This window comes from Marmota marmota, unplaced genomic scaffold (assembly GCF_001458135.2).
Source record: "Marmota marmota marmota unplaced genomic scaffold, marMar, whole genome shotgun sequence".
Classification (NCBI taxonomy): Eukaryota; Metazoa; Chordata; class Mammalia; order Rodentia; family Sciuridae; genus Marmota; species Marmota marmota.
In genome coordinates, this window is record NW_025999977.1 from 13,630,391 (window position 1) to 13,647,343 (window position 16,953).

Below are 16,953 nucleotides of genomic sequence, written 5' to 3' on the forward strand. Positions count from 1 at the left end.
AAAGGGATTAAAAAAAAAAAGAAATAATCATTGAAACAGAAGAAATTTTAGTTATGCTGAATGTGGTGATGTGCACACCTACAATCCCAGTGGCATGGGAGGCTGAGGCAGGAGGATCACAAGTTCCTTGTCTCAAAATAGGAAACAAAAAGGGCTGGTAATGTGGTTCAGTGCAAAAGTGCTACTGTGTTCAATCCCTGGTACCTAAAGTAAAAGAAATGTTAGTCATTAGAAACTATGCTGCAGACCACCAAACAAATAAATTTGGAAAATTTAGATAAAATAGATAATTACTAAACCTATCAACTAGATAAAGAGTTTAAACAACCAATTTTCACAGGAAAAATAAAGAATCCCAAAGAACTACCTCACAGAAAAGCAACATAATCAGATGGTTTCACATTCAAAGACCAAGATGGTCCAATGTGACAAAGAGTTCTAGAACATAGAAAATGAAGCAAAATCTCCAAATCTTCTTTATAAAAAAAGTTCAATGTGATACAAAATCTGAAATAATAAAAAACTGAAAATTATAGTCCAATATCACTTATGAATAGAAGGTTAAACATAAAGTATTAGCAAACATACTTCAGGTGCCATATTAAGTAAATACTATGGTACTACAACTTGAGATTTATTCCTATAACATGAGTTCAATATTAGAAGTGAGTTAAATATTAATATACTGCACCATATTAATATATCTGACAGGAAGAAATTGTTGTTTCTATAGATGCTACACAAGCCTTTTAAAAAACTCAATATCCATTCCATAAAACTAAACTATAATAAAGAATATAGAAAATGATGGTTATATCCTTAACTTTATGAACACACAAACACATACTCTTATATAACATACTCAGATATATATTCACACAAAAGTAGACAAACCTTAATCCTAAAGCCAGCATCACACTTAATAGGATAACACTCCGGGCATTTGCACTAATATAAGGAAGAGACAACAAGATCATTCACTTCACTAGTATTTAGTAGAGTACTATAGATTATTACATAGCAATTAGATAAGAAAAGTCAATTAGAAATATAAGAATTAGAAAGGAAAATTATCTCTATTTGCATATGATGATAGTTTCCTAACAAAACTAGTAAATAATTACTAAATTACTACTAACAAAAGAATGCAGTAAACTGACAGAATATTAAATTAATGTGCAGAAATCAAAGCTTCATATACACAAACAAAAATCAGAAAACACTACAATATAGTAAAGCACAATGGCAATACCCACAAAAATATAATAGTTAGAAATAATTGTAACAAAAATTGGGAATGCTAAAGAATTATAGAAATTATATATGGGAAAATTCCAAAGCAGCATAGTCAAAACAATTTTGAAGAAAACAAAAAAATGAAGTTGGAAAATTCATACTACTTAATTTCTTTTTTGGGGGGGTGGGTGCTGAGGATTGAACTCAGGGGCACTCAACCACTGAGCCACGTCCCCAGCCCTATTTTGTATTTCATTTAGATACAGGGTCTCACTGAGTTGCTGCTTAGTGCTTCACTATTGGGGAGGCTGTCTTTGAACCATTCCCCTGCCTCAGCCTCCCGAGCCGCTGGGATTGCAGGTGTGCACCATCATGCTTGGCCCTTTCTCCTTGCATACATATGTCCAGTTGTTCCACTATCATATGTTGAAGTGAGTATCTTTTCCCCAGTGAATTGCTGTGGGATTTTGATTGAAAATAACTTGACCATATACATATGGGTCTATTTCTGAATTTTCTCTGTTCCAGTGCCATATAGCTGGAGTTGCACTCCCTTGATTAGTGTAGCTGCATAGTCTTGAAATATACATGCAAGTAGAAAAAAGAACAAACCGTAACTCTTACTTTATACCAGACATAAAAGTTAAATTGAAATGCATCTGGAGCCTAATGCAAAAATTCTAGAAAAGTTCTTCAAGAAAATGTATGAGAAAATATTTATGATGATGGCTTAGGACATAATAAGCACAAATCACAAAAGAAATCATAAACCAGACTTCATCAAAAAAAATCTGCTTTTTGAGGGACATTGATAATGAAAAGATAGATGCATAAAATATCTGCAAAACAAATATCTGATAAACTATAAAATATAAATATCTACAACTAAGAAGAGAAACCAATTTAAAATGGACGTAGTCACCAAAGAATATATGAATGGCAAATAAGCACATGAAATTTGCTCAATATCATTTGTCACTAGAGATGACTGATGAGAATTTAAACTACTATTTATGACTAATACCCACTATAATGGCTAAAATTTAGAAAATTAATGAAAGCAAAAAGTGGAGCAAATGGAATTATCGCACACTGCTTGATGGGAATTATAAAATAGCACAATGGCTCCAGAAAATACTGTAGCAGTTTCTAAGTTAAACAAACATTACAGGGCCCAGAAATTCCAGTTATTTACCCAAAAGAAATTTACACGAGTCTGCACAAAAACCTATACATGGATACTGAGTGTATAGTCATTTCATCCAAAACACATCATTTCATCCAAAACACATGATTTCATCAAAAACACAACCCACATGTCCACAGATAAAGAAATTGTAATTTCCAATCAAATACTAGCCAGCAATTAAAAGGAATGAACTCTAAGGATAAATTTCCAAAACATTATGTTAAGTGAAAGAAGACAAACATAAGAGAGTATATACTCTACAATTCCATTTATGTAACCTTCCTGGAAATATAAAAATACAAGTGTAGAAATCATTGCTGGGGGTGGGGCCAAGAGAAGGGGACTGACAGCAAAAGGAAATGAAAGAACTTTTGGGAATGAAAAAAAAAATGTTCTGTTAACTTGATGGTGGTGGTGGTGGTTACATGGTATGTATGCGTTAAAACATATCAAACTGTACATTTTAAAGAGTGAATTTTACTGTTTGTGAATTATAACATGATAAACCTAACCTTTAAAAAGTATGCTGACTTTTTATTTTTATTTTTATTTATTTTTTTTTTTTTACTATCTACCTAATGAAAATTATGTAGCTTTTCCAAAAAAAAAAAAAAATGCTCAGTTAAAACTTCTCAAAGTGGAAATGAATATCAATTTATCTGTTAGGTGTATCTTCCAGTTCATATGCTTTTTTCCCTCCCTTGAACGTATGTGCATACAGATATACAGTGGCTTCATTATGTTAGATATACTTTAATTTTTTCAAGGGCTTCTAACCCTTCAGTGCTTTTTTTTTTTTTTAATTTTTTATTGTTGGTTGTTCAAAACATTACAAATTTCTTGACATATCATATTCCACACTTTGATTCAAGTGGGTTATGAACTCCCACCTTCACCCCATACACAGATTGCAGAATCACATCAGTTACACATCCATTGATTTACATACTGCCATACTAGTGTCGGTTGTGCTCAGCTGCCTTTCCCATCCTCCACCCTCCCCCCTCCCCACCTCTCCCCTCCCCTCCCCTCCTCTCTCTCTACCCCCTCCACTGTATAACCCTGAGGGTCTCCTTCCATTACCATGCAATTTCCCTTCTCTCTCCCTTTCCCTCCCACCTCTCATCCCTGTTAAATGTTAATCTTCTTCTCCTGCTCTTCGTCCCTACTCTGATCTTAGTTACTCTCCTTATATCAAAGAAGACATTTGGCATTTGTTTTTTAGGGATTGGCTAGCTTCACTTAGCATAATCTGCTCTAATGCCATCCATTTCCCTGTAAATTCTATGATTTTGTCATTTTTTAATGCAGAGTAATACTCCATTGTGTATAAATGCCACATTTTTTTTATCCATTCGTCTATTGAAGGGCATCTAGGTTGGTTCCACAGTCTTGCTATTGTGAACTGTGCTGCTATGAACATCGATGTAGCAGTGTCCCTGTAGCATGCTCTTTTTAGGTCTTTAGGGAATAGACCAAGAAGGGGAATAGCTGGGTCAAATGGTGGCTCCATTCCCAGCTTTCCAAGAAATCTCCATACTGCTTTCCAAATTGGCTGCACCAATCTGCAGTCCCACCAGCAATGTACAAGTGTACCCTTTTCCCCACATCCTCGCCAGCACTTGTTGTTGTTTGACTTCATAATGGCTGCCAATCTTACTGGAGTGAGATGGTATCTTAGGGTGGTTTTGATTTGCATTTCTCTGACAGCTAGAGATGGTGAGCATTTTTTCATGTACTTGTTGATTGACTGTATGTCCTCCTCTGAGAAGTGTCTGTTCAGGTCCTTGGCCCATTTGTTGATTGGGTTGTTTGTTCTCTTATTGTCTAATTTTTTGAGTTCTTTGTATACTCTGGATATTAGGGCTCTATCTGAAGTGTGAGGAGTAAAGATTTGTTCCCAGGGTGTAGGCTCCCTATTTACCTCTCTTATTGTTTCTTTTGCTGAGAAAAAACTTTTTAGTTTGAGTAAGTCCCATTTGTTGATTCTAGTTATTAACTTTTGTGCTATGGGTGTCCTATTGAGGAATTTGGAGCCCGACCCCACCGAATGTAGATCGTTATGCTGACTTTTTAAAGGCTTCTAATATAGATTGCCAAACTGTCCTTCCATTAACTTAATTTATTCATCTATTACCATTAAATTTACATTCTCCCCCAGCATTCTACAAGAGCCTGCACCCTCCCAAGCCTCAATGTTATCAGAATATTATTATTTCAGACTTCTCCCTTGTATAAAACCTTTAAAAATGTTGCCTTACTGCTCAGGTCTCCTATCTTTTACTTATAGTAAAGATGACTTTTTTTCACTGTGTTCTATCTGTTCATTCCTTTTGATCATTGCTTTATGAAACTATTTGGTGTCCTTCTTATTAACTTGTTTGGGGGATGGTACTGGGGATTGAACTCTAGGACACTTGATCACTGAGCCACATCTCCAGGTCAATTCTGCACTTTATTTATAGACAGGGTCTCACTGAGTTGCTTAGTGCCTCTCTTTTGCTGAGGCTAGCTTTGAACTCTTGATCCTCCAGCCTCAGCCTCCCAAGTTGCTGGAATTACAGGCATGTGCCATGGCATCCACCCCTGAACGTTTTTAGTGTGTGCTAGATATTCTCAATATTTGTCATATGTATATTTCCAAGTTTCTTATTTACTTTTTCCCCCATGCAAAGGTCAATTAAATATGGATTTTTTTCCTCTAAATTTTTACAGACATAATAATTAACTCTTTAAACCTGAGCTGATACAATGGATATTAGTTACATGTAACCATTTAAATCATTTAAAATTAAGTTAAATTCAAATTTTAGTTTAGTCAAATAGGCCACATTTGTAAAATAAACTTTAGAGAAGTTCTTGATTCAATTTATGTAAATTTTGAGCAATTAAAGTAAAACTGAGTGTAAAGTACAGTGAGTTCCCACATACCTCTAGATTGTAGACAGAGCTGTCCCACCATCAATATCCCTCACCAGAATGGTGTGTTTGTTGCAATGGATATACCTACACTAACATATCTTTATCACCTCAAGTCCACAGTTTACACAGGTTCACTCTTGGCTTACACTCTATGGGCCTTCATAAAGAAATACTGACATGCATCTACCACTGTGGTCTACAGTAGAGTATCACTGAGCTAAAAACTAACTGTTTTTTTGCCTGTTTATCCTTCCTTCACTTCAACCACTGATCCTTTACTGTCTTCATAGTTATACCTTTTTTCAGAACATCAAATAATTTAAGTATTCAGTATACAGCCATTTCAGACTTACTGTTTTTTACGTATTAATGTGCACTTAAATTTTCAAACCTTGATAGTGTCTTTTTAGCACTAAATAATGTTCCATTGTCTGGGTGTATCCAGTCCTCTGAATACTTGGATGCTTCCAAGTATCAACCAGTATGAATAAAACTATTATAAGCATCTGTGTGCAGGTTTTTTGTGTGGACAAATGTTTTCAATTCCTTTAAGTAAATATAGAGAAGCATAATTACTAGATGGTATGGCTGGAGTTTTCATTTCCTAACAAACAGTAAAAATGCAGAGGCTACACCATTTTGCATTATCATCGGAAATAAAAGAGAGTATCTTTTGCTCCACACACTTGCCAGCAGATGGAAATTGTACTAGCCACATTTCAAGAACTTAACAGCCACAGTTCTTAATGGTGACCATATTGGAGAAACACAGCACAGTTCCATTATAAATGAAAGTTTTAACAGAAAACCTTCTCTATTTAAAACTTTTCCTTTTTCTTTCTTTTTTTTTTTTTGTAGGTGGGGGAGTACCAGGGATTGAACTCGGGGGCACTCAACCACTGAGCCACATCCCCAGCCCTATTTTGTATTTTATTTAGAGACAGGGTCTCACTGAGTTGCTTAGCGCCTCGACATTGCTGAGGCTGGCTTTGAACCGGTGATCCTCCTGTCTCAGCCTCTCGAGCTTCTGGGATTACAGGCATGTGCCATCACACCCGGCCTCTATTTAAAACTTAATTGATTATACAATAAGAGAAGAAAACCTTTTACTGGTGGTTTCCCCAACAGTACTATGGATTGAACTCAGAGCCTTGTGCATACTACATAAGTACTCTACCATTGAGCTACATTTCCAGCCCTTTTGAAGATAGGGTCTCATTAAATTGCTAAGGTTGGCCTTAAACTTGAGATTTTCCTATTAGAGCCTCTTGAGTAGCTGGGATTACAGGTATATGCCATTGCACCCAGCTCTCACTGGAATTTGATAGTCCTTTGTTTATATTTATTTAGAAATTCAGATTTCTGCTTAGCCACTTCTTAACTATGTGCCCATTAATAAATGATTTTAACCCCTCTGACTCTCAGTTTCCTTATCCTAATTACTCATTAGTTTGGTGCAAGGATTAAATTAGATAAGCAAGGTAAGATAAATTAAAACATTCATCATTTTAGGCCTTCATTTGTAAACTCTAGTGGGTTGAGTTTGTTTTTATAGTCTCAATACAGTATACTTACTAAAAGCAAAGGCTTAATACTTTATTTACCTGATGTGGATTTTTATAACCCAAAAGTAGATTGGCTGCTTTTATATCACCATGAACATATTCATTTTCATGTATATATTCCAGTACATCCAGCTGTGAAAGAAACAGATAACATAAGGTCATACAGTTATTTAGAACTCCTGATCAACTTGGACATTTTAAATACAGATTAACATTTTATATTAATGATGACAAAGTGATATACTTCAAAATTATTGGTTAATTATCCTAAAATATCATAATTTCTGATTGCTCATTAGGTAAAAAAATTCAACAACATGATCCTCAAGTAGCAAATGTTTTAACTGAACCTCTGATGAAAAAACAAAACAAAACAAAACAGAATTCAGCAATGGTTTTGCTCTAGTGAGCCCAATGGCTAAATGGCACTGTACTAATAGGAAAAACAGCATAAAATCAGAGATCTACAGTGAAATAATGATGAAGACCACTCAGTAATTTCTCACCCAAGCAGTAATTATATAAGTAAACCTTGGGGAAGTCAAAACAAAATATCATGCCCATAAGTATTCATCCTCTATGTAGTAATAGAAAATTCCGAGCTTCATCTTTAAAGCCCTTTGCCCTTCCATGTTACAGAACCTAATGCTCGATAAACATTTACTGGTTTAGCAGGAAATTCGTGAGTTCTATCTGTTACATCCAATTTTGGCATGAGTAATTTCATTCTATGTAAAATGGAAAAAATAGATTGGTGTACTGGTGCGCACCTGTAATCCCATCTATTTAGGAGGCTGAAGCAGGATGATCACAAGTTTGAGACCAGTCTGGGCAACTTGGTAAAACCCTGTCTCAAAATAATACATAAGGGCTTGGGTACAGCTCATTGGTAGAGTACTCCTGTTTAATCTTCAGTATAAACAAACAAATAAATGAATGAAAAAAATAGAATGAGACTTGAACAAGCCAAATACAAACAAGATAAAACAAATATATGGTATAAACAAGGGTATGCATGTGTGCTACAAAGATTTCATTGCTCCTTATTTAGCAAAAAAAAAAATATATATATATATATATGTGTGTGTGTGTGTGTGTGTGTGTGTGTGTGTGTGTGTATAATTCATCACCACAACTAATTATTGCCACCATCCCCAACTCATACTAAAAACTTTAACGCACCCTCCCATATCATCATATTTAGGATGCAAAATAATATATTTGGCCATAGTTTTTATTGTTATAAATACAACTAACAAATGAGAGGTTATTCTTAAAGTAATGTAAACTTGTACTGATATGTAAAACAAAACTACAAGGAGAAAAAGACTATAGCACCAATACCTAATTGTGTTTGCAGGACCAAACAGCACACATTCTGTCATTTACAGAGCCCATTGTTATCAATTTTACCAAAATAGCCTCTACTCTCAATAATTGACATTTCTAGGGCAATAATCCTTCATTTTCTGATAATTCCACAAAGGGCAAAGATTTGTATTTGTAACAAGTCATTCTTTCTTACCATTCTGATACCCAGGTGCAGGACAGTTGACTTTTTAAAAGTACCGTTCTGGTCTGAGATCTTCTGTAAATCTATTCCTAGTCTTTCCATTACCATAAATCTGTAACTATAAGAAAGAGACATCAGAAAGAGATCTCCAGGAGATTATAATGCTTGAAGCTGTCTATTAATAAATGTGAAACAAGGAAAAATACCTCCAACCAAAAATGATGCAATCTGCACCTTAGAGAATAAATGCACATTAACAATCCTGTTAGTCTTTTGCAAAAAGATACTTCTCAGTACTTTCTTTGCTGTTAGTTTTGTAGTCAAAGAGAATGCTGTACTGAATCATTCATATTCCTTTAGATAATGAAAAGGGAATGGTCTTTTTAAATTAGATAGTCCTAAGTTTAATTCATTTTAATTCCATCAACTTCTTGCCATATAGCCCTGAACAAATTATGGGTGCATACATAAAATGTTATCTATATTTGTTTGTTGACCTTATAAAAATCATATTTGCTTCCCCATATATTCATAAACATGTCTTTTTTTAAAGTGCAGTTGTATGTTTTCTTTTCTGTTCAGCATATTCCACCCCTTATCTTCCTTTTGTGTACATACCCACATTAGCCCCATTCTGCACCTATCTATGCATACATACACATACACGAAGAACATTTTGGATTTCTGTTTTATAAAAATGTGATCTTATCACATGAACTTTCTCTACACTAATTATTTAAATAGTATCTCATATACATCCTTCCAAGTCAACTGGTATAGCTCTGACTTCTTCAACAGGATGCATATTGCACAATATGAATGTATCATGCTTCACAAAGCCATTCAGTCCCCTATTGGCAGTCTTTCACTTAGTTTCATGATCATTTGTTTCTCATTTTTTAAAAAATATTTTTTAGTTGTTGATGGACCTTATTTACTTATTAATTTATATGTGGTGCTGAGAATTGAACCCAGTGCCTCACACATGATAGGCAGCTCTCTACCACTGAGCCACAACCTCAATCCCTCATTTTGTTTTTATTTATAATGTTTAAAGATAATCTGAACAAAGTGCTGACATCTGTTCCTATTTTCTCATCTGTGAAACAAAAATAATATCACCTATTTAAAAAGGCTACTCAAAGGACAAAATGAGATATATGAAATTCTGGGCATGAAATGAATATATAACAAATGACATTGCTTTACTTTTTTTCTATTAATGAATTATTTATATATGATGACTTTCATATTGGGTGTCTTTAAAGATATTTCTAGAAATTCTTTGTTGTACTCTCTTAAAGAGATGGAGACTGAATCTCCTCTCATATCATTTGAACCTAGGTGACTTGTTTTAAGCAAAGGCAATACAGCTGCTGTAACAGGCTATCATTTCTAGGGTTAGATTATAGAAAGACCATAATTTCAGTGTAGATGCACTCTCTTGCATATGGTCTCTTTCCCTTTTAATCACTTGCTCTAGGGGAAACCAACTGCCATTTCTTTTTAACACCCACATAGCTTATGCAGAAATCTACAAAATCAGGAAGCAAGGCCTGCAAACAATCACATGACTAAAGTTAAGAGCAGGTCTTCTTGGATCTGCCAAAGGCATTTGAGTGACCTTGGAAGCAGACACTTCCTCAATCCATGCTTGATATAACTGCAGCCTGGTGGAGAGCTGACTATATTATATTCTCAATCGAGTCCCTGAGAGTTCCTTCAGATAAGTCACTTGCAGATTCCTGACCCACAGAAACAAATATATTGTAAGTTTATTACTATAAGAAACTATGTTTTGCTACACAGCAACAGGTAACTAGTAAATACCATAAAGAATAGTTATTTAATAACCCAATTAATAAATGGACAAAGGAACTGAATAGGCACTTCACAGAAGAAACAAAACTGATCAACAAATATATGAAAAAATATTCCACATCTCTAGCAATTAGAGAAACGCAAATTAAAACCACACTGAGATTTCATCTCACTCTAGTCAGAATGGCAATTATCCAGAATACAAGTAACAATAAAGATTGGTGAGGATGTGGGGAGAAAAGGTACATTCACACATTGCTGGTGGGACTGTGAATTCTTACAACCACTATGGAAAGCAGTAGGGAGATTCCTCTGAAAACCTGGAATGGAACCACCATTTGATCCAGTTATCCCACTCCTCAGTTTGTACCTGAAGGACTTAAAAATCAACATACTACAGTGACCCAGCCACATAAATGTTTATAGCAGCTCAATTCACAATAGCTTAAACTATGGAACCAACCTAGGTGCCCTTCAACAGGTGAATGGATAAATAAAGTGTGTTTCTATATATATATACAATGGAGTATTACTCAGTCGTAAAAAAAGAATGGCGTTATGACTTTTACCAGTAAATGGATGGATCTAGAGACAAGTGAAATAAGCCAATCCCCCAAATCCAAAGGTCAAATGTTCTCTTTGATATGTGGATGCTAACACACAACAAGGTAGGAAGGAGAAGAACAGTAGTACATTAGACAAAGGGAATGAAGGGAAGGGAGAGGTGACAGAAATAGGAAAGACAGTAGAATCAATCTGACTTAACTTTCCTATATACATATATGAATGTACAACAGTGAATCTCCATATCATATACAATCACAAGACTAGGATCCTAATTAGAATAAGTAGTACTCTGGTCTTGTATAAAAGATTATAATAATATTTTAACTTCCTTTTACCTTCTCCCCTGGAATTCAGTCAGACCAGTTCCATAAAACAAAGGAATTCCTAAATAATCAAGCTGTTTGAGTTCTATCCACTTTTTGACTGCAAAGACAAATTTAACAAGAAAAATTATTCACATTATATTTTCAATCTTTGTGTACATGCTAAGACTCACAGAGCTAACAAAAATAGTATTTTTATTTTAAAATAAAAATTTTAAAATAAATATACCTGTCTAATGAGTTCAAAATGTTATCAGTGTAATACAAAAAATATAGACATTAAATCAATAGTAAGAACTTATAGTCTTCAAAATACATTGGTATTATACTCACAAACATTTCTATTTATGAAAAAATCATTTTCTTATGTACTAAATTTCTAAACATTACACCTGTTAACTTCCAAAGGCTCAGTACTGACATGGCTTTTTTTTTTTTCCTCCTTATTGCTTGTATTTTAAAATCTAAAACCATGATATTCCAAGCAATAAGAATTGGACAGAAAAATCATCTTATTCTGAAACTATAATATAGAAAATTTTCTATTAAACTTAGTTTACAAAAAAAATCAAATTGATTTAAAGAATCAGGTGGCTTAATCATGTTTTCACTTTTCTACCATATGTGTTTCATGTTTAAGACAGCTCTACCGATAAACAATCAAGTTTAATGGATTTTATTTGTCACTCTGACAGAGTTTAAGCAGTTAGTAAGGACTACAATCTTAATGTTTAACAGGCTTTTTAAGGAAAACAAAGTTAATTATTTAGGCCAGACATATCATTCCTTTATTTAAGCATAAGGTAAAGAACTTTAGCCATACTAGTGATTATCCCTATCAAATTCCTTAATGTTTTACTTAGCCTAACTATGATATATATTGTTTTAAAAATGCTTTATCCTTCTTCTCTACTCATTCTCATTTTACATTGAAATTCTTTAACTGGCATATGATATACAACTCCAATTAATTTCCCAACATTGAAGTTTCAAATATTTTCTTAACATTTAATCATTTCCAGACACCTATTCTAATCCATTTTACAACCAATCCTTTTGTATATATGTCTACTGCCTATTTTAATGTCTTTTCTGTATATCCTTCCTATCCAAATTGTTCTTCATAAAAAAATAATTTCATTTTACTATCTTTTATACTTAGAGAACTCTTGGTAGCTTTGATCAACAACTCAACATTTTATGTTAAGTAGTAGAAACAATTTAGACTTAAAATATATAACCCATTATGTATGCCATATCAAGATTTGTATACCATCTGTCTTGCTTTTATATGTTATAACAGTTAACTGTATCACTTTACAATAAAATTTCTTACAGAAAAGAATTTTCCAGAAGGCCAGAAAAAGACCAAAATATTAACACTCACTTTAGCAAGTACATATATGGAAGTAGCTTGCTTGGCTAATTTTACTTACTACAGTCTTTTTTTGCAGCTCTCTGATAAAATTTAAGTTCTGAAAATAACGGGCCATTTTCTTGATATTCCTATGAAAGAAAAGAAACATTAATTTTACTAGGAAAAATTATTCTAGAGATAGAATTGATATTTCAATTGTGAAAATGTAAGTACACATATGTAATACATTATAGTACCTGAATCATTTTTTCTAAAACTCAGGCACCAGATTTCCACTAAAAATCTCAGAAAACACTAAATAAACTTGAAGAATCTCATTTTTAAACAACATATTGTACTTCTATCCCAATATAGTCTTACACATGAAAGTAGCCTTATGGAAAGCACTTACTAAAAACACTGAGAGCTGCATACATAAATATAACATACACACTGAGTAACTACACGTACATCAGAGCGGACAGCTGGAAACTACCCTGCTGGTTCACTCATACATGACACCTTTACCAAATGTCTACTGGGCTATATTCATTGTAGTAGGCATGGGGCACACATACAGAAATGAAACTTTATGCCTGCCTTTAAGGACCTTATGTCCAGAGGAGGGGAAAAAAGAGGGAGGACAGATTGCTGGAGAATACCATCCATCAGAATGATGGATGATGGATGGTCTTCCATAACAATGGTTCTTCAATAGTAGCATGTTAATAATGTGAAAATATAACATTAGGTTATTGATATGTAAATTGTAAGAAAAATTAAGATGAGAAACTTTTACAAAAATAAAGCAAAGAGGAAAAATGTCAAATATTGTGTAAAACACAAATTTAAGAGCAATACTTACCACTTTTATAACATGTTTTGCATCTCTGTCTGGTTTGTTTGTGGGGAAAGCTGCAGAAAAAATAAATAAATGAATGAATGATTGTTGTTGCCAGTGACAGAATATCTAACATAGCCCATAGACTGTGCTATGTACTTACATATACTAGTTTATTGTATCCTCCCAACAACCTCCTATGGTAGTGCTAGGTATCACCTTTGCCTTACACAGGGTGCTACGAAGGTTTGAGAAGTTGAACAACTTTCTCACTAAGGAGGAGCAGATTGGAGACTGAAATTTAAATCTGTCTTGACACCAGAACCCACACTTCTTAATATTCACAATACTAAAGCATGGGGAAAAAAGATGACATTAGTCACATAGATCTAAAATATAAGGGGAAATGTTTTCTAGATGTATAGCATTAAACTCAATAGATGATATGTAGTGAAATCCATTGATTGGTTCAATTTCACTAAATGAGAAACGATGATAATTCAGAAATGAATTGATTCATTTTAAATAGATATTTGAAAAAATTTCAACCTGACAAAATCCTAGAATAGATCAGGTTAAAATGAGAATAAAGTCTTTTAAAATCAGCTTCTGACTCAGCAACCAAAGCATTCCCACATTTAAGAATATGTATCATCTAATATAAGTTTATTTCTATTTCAATTTGTCTTCATTTTATTCTTTTCCACTTGTAATTTCAGAAAGTATTTTCTATTTTTGAAAAATCTAGTGTTCAAATAGATCAATCCTTTCCTCTATATTATCTACATGATTAAAAGATCATTATGCTTTCAAATCTCTATAATTTTATATGTATATTTATTTGTATTGTAGAAGTCATTTTGTCTTCCATTCTTTTATCCACCCTTCATCCATTTATCCCTTCACATATCAATGAGCTAATATTTACTGCGAAGCCAAAATATGCTAGGCACCACGTCAAGTGTTAGTTATGATAATGTTCTAAAAAAAGAGAAAGAAAAAAAGGTGACCTAGTATTGAAACTCAGTACTTAGATAACATTCTGTAGCTATAGTTTCAGTGTGTTTATTAAAATTCTGTGTTCCCTACTAATATTTTTCTTTCTTTTCCTTCTAAATCTATCAACAATTTTGTCAACTAGTAATGCTCATGTTAAACAAAAAAATAAGAATTTTTATAAAATATAAATTGTACATTATAGTCCAGTGAACTCATGCTCAGTTTTCTTACCCATCCTCCAAAGGTTTTGATGTTATCAATACTGTAATAGATGATATTAAATATAAACTGTAAGCCTAAGCTTCTTTATAGTAAAAAGAAACTAAACTTATTTATATCAGTTAAGATTCCCTTCTCATCTTCATTCATGTAATGGTATTTCATTTTCACCTGTTCAGTAGTTCTAAGGGAACAGCTGAAAGAGGGGATTATACAGATGTAAAAAGAAAACTGAAGAAAGCAAATGGAGGGGAGAAGGCCTGATGCTTTATGGAAAAGGGCTGAGAAAACCTTTTTGTCCCACTCCATGATGAATTTTTCTACTGGTGTGGTGCCCAAGCCTAGAAGAAATGGCCCTTTCCCAGCTCTTGTCCACTTAGAACAGTATCCACTCCAGACAAATGCCTCTGCTTCTTGAGGAGGGTGGTAGAAACCTCCAGCCTTTTTTCTAAAAGCAAGTGACCACAGCAGCAAATAAATCTTGATGTCCAACAGAAAAGTATGAAAGGAAAATGGGGATTTCAGCTAGATAAATAACTTATCATGTCACCACTGGAAAAGAAGATATCAGACCAGTCCAAGGTCATACTTCTGGCTGATTTCAATCAGTACATTCCCATCACTTTATAAACTAAATCTTCTTTTCATATTATTTCACATGAACATGACTATGTGTTAACACATATCTGAAACATCCCCAAACCCGTTATTTGATGGCTGCACACAGTCTTAATAAACTTCCAGGGTATACTGGAAGCCTCAATCTAAGATAAATTGACTAAAATGTTTACAGAGATGTATATTTCATATGAACAAACAGGTTGTTCCAGTTACCAGGGAATGCTCTTTACATGAGAATAATCAGTCAGTTAATTAAGGGAGTATTTATTTTCTACTATAAGCCAAGCCCCATTCAAGCTAGTAAAATTAAATAATGACAAAAACAATCATGACATCTACTTTTGCAGTCTAGGGGAGAAATCAGACATTAGTCAGCTACTTGCATACCAATGAAAAACGGCAACTTCAGATAAAGCAGACTGGAAACATTGACAAAAACAATGTACAATGTAGGAAGAAAGGTATCAAAGTCCCATAATATCCTTTTATTATCCAGAAAAGCAGAGATACTGATTAGATTCATGGTTAATGCCAGCAAGTACACTGAATTTTGAAGGGTAACCATTAAAATAACAGAAATAAAGGTCAAAACTTCAAAACCGGTAGAGAAAAAAGTATACCTAGACAACTTAGTAAACAAAAAATTAAGGGTTAAAAATTGAAATAGAGAGAAATTTATCAAAAACACATAATGATAATACCTGGGTAAGTCTATCTTTAGTCACACATTTTTGCACACTTTAACACCTCTGATGCATGAATACCTCTGATAACTGATGAGACTATATAGTTGGTGTTGACCACACAGCAGTTATAACATAGCTGTCATTGCTTGAACACTGACAAAGTCAATCCTAGATGTCTGTTTGTCTTCACTTCAATTGAGTCATGTACGAAGCTGAAAATTATAGCTGAAAGTATTATTTGTTTTAGCATCCATTAATGACTTTTGCTTGCCACAGTTATTATTGTGGTGTGTACCCAAAGTGATTTCTATTTTTATCATTACTCCTACATTCATTAATTGAATTTCAACTGCAGGGTAGAACTGTTTTATCTGTCCTATTCATTTGGTCAGTTATTTACATCATTGAGGTTAATGGATATTTATTTTTCTATGGGTTAAAGTACATTACTATCACTATGTATTTCATGTATTTTATGTGTGTATTTTTCTTGCCCAACATGGAATCAGCCATTTCTCCAAGTAGCTCTCCTTGTCTACGGCCATACCACCCTGAACGCGCCCGATCTCCTCTGATCTCGGAAGCTAAGCAGGGTCGGGCCTGGTTAGTACTTGGATGGGAGACCAAGTAGCTCTCCTTCATTTTATTGGAAATGGTATTTAGAAACCACATTTCTAGCACTAGATGTGCTCATTTCTACTGGGAGATTATTTCTTTAGGCCTTTTTAGCTTTTTGGTTTTGATTTTAATTAATTTCTGTTCATATCTTCCATTTTTAAGTTAATAAGATTTGCTACTGAACTTATTTTTCAGTTTTCTTAAAATGATGTTTAATGCTTTAAATTTCTAAATTGCATTCATTAATTTATTTACAAATATTTAATGGATGCCTAACTAGACATCCGTACCTAGGTGCTTGGGATACATCTTAATAAAGCATAATATGTCTGTCTTTGTGAAGTTTAAATGCTAGCTAAGGAAGACAAGTAATAAGCATTTTAACTACCTTAATTAGTTTAGATATATTTTTACTATTACTTATTCCCATATATTGTCTAATTTCTATTGTGATTTCTCTTTTTTTTTTTTTTTTT

At 33.6% G+C, this 16,953-nt stretch overlaps 1 protein-coding gene across 3 annotated transcripts in view; it reads right to left on the bottom strand.

Annotated features, from left to right (window-relative positions):
* Positions 1 to 16,953, bottom strand: part of Vrk2 (VRK serine/threonine kinase 2) — a 108,533-nt gene that overhangs the window by 63,228 nt on the left and 28,352 nt on the right. For all 3 annotated transcript variants that reach the window (XM_015479647.2, XM_015479648.2, XM_048804303.1), the window contains exons 2-6: positions 13,359 to 13,408; positions 12,573 to 12,642; positions 11,149 to 11,236; positions 8,438 to 8,543; positions 6,952 to 7,044 (exon numbers count right to left, since the gene is read on the bottom strand). In XM_015479647.2, the coding sequence (XP_015335133.1) occupies positions 6,952 to 7,044; positions 8,438 to 8,543; positions 11,149 to 11,236; positions 12,573 to 12,642; positions 13,359 to 13,408 (407 nt within the window). The remainder of the gene's footprint in view (positions 1 to 6,951; positions 7,045 to 8,437; positions 8,544 to 11,148; positions 11,237 to 12,572; positions 12,643 to 13,358; positions 13,409 to 16,953) is intronic.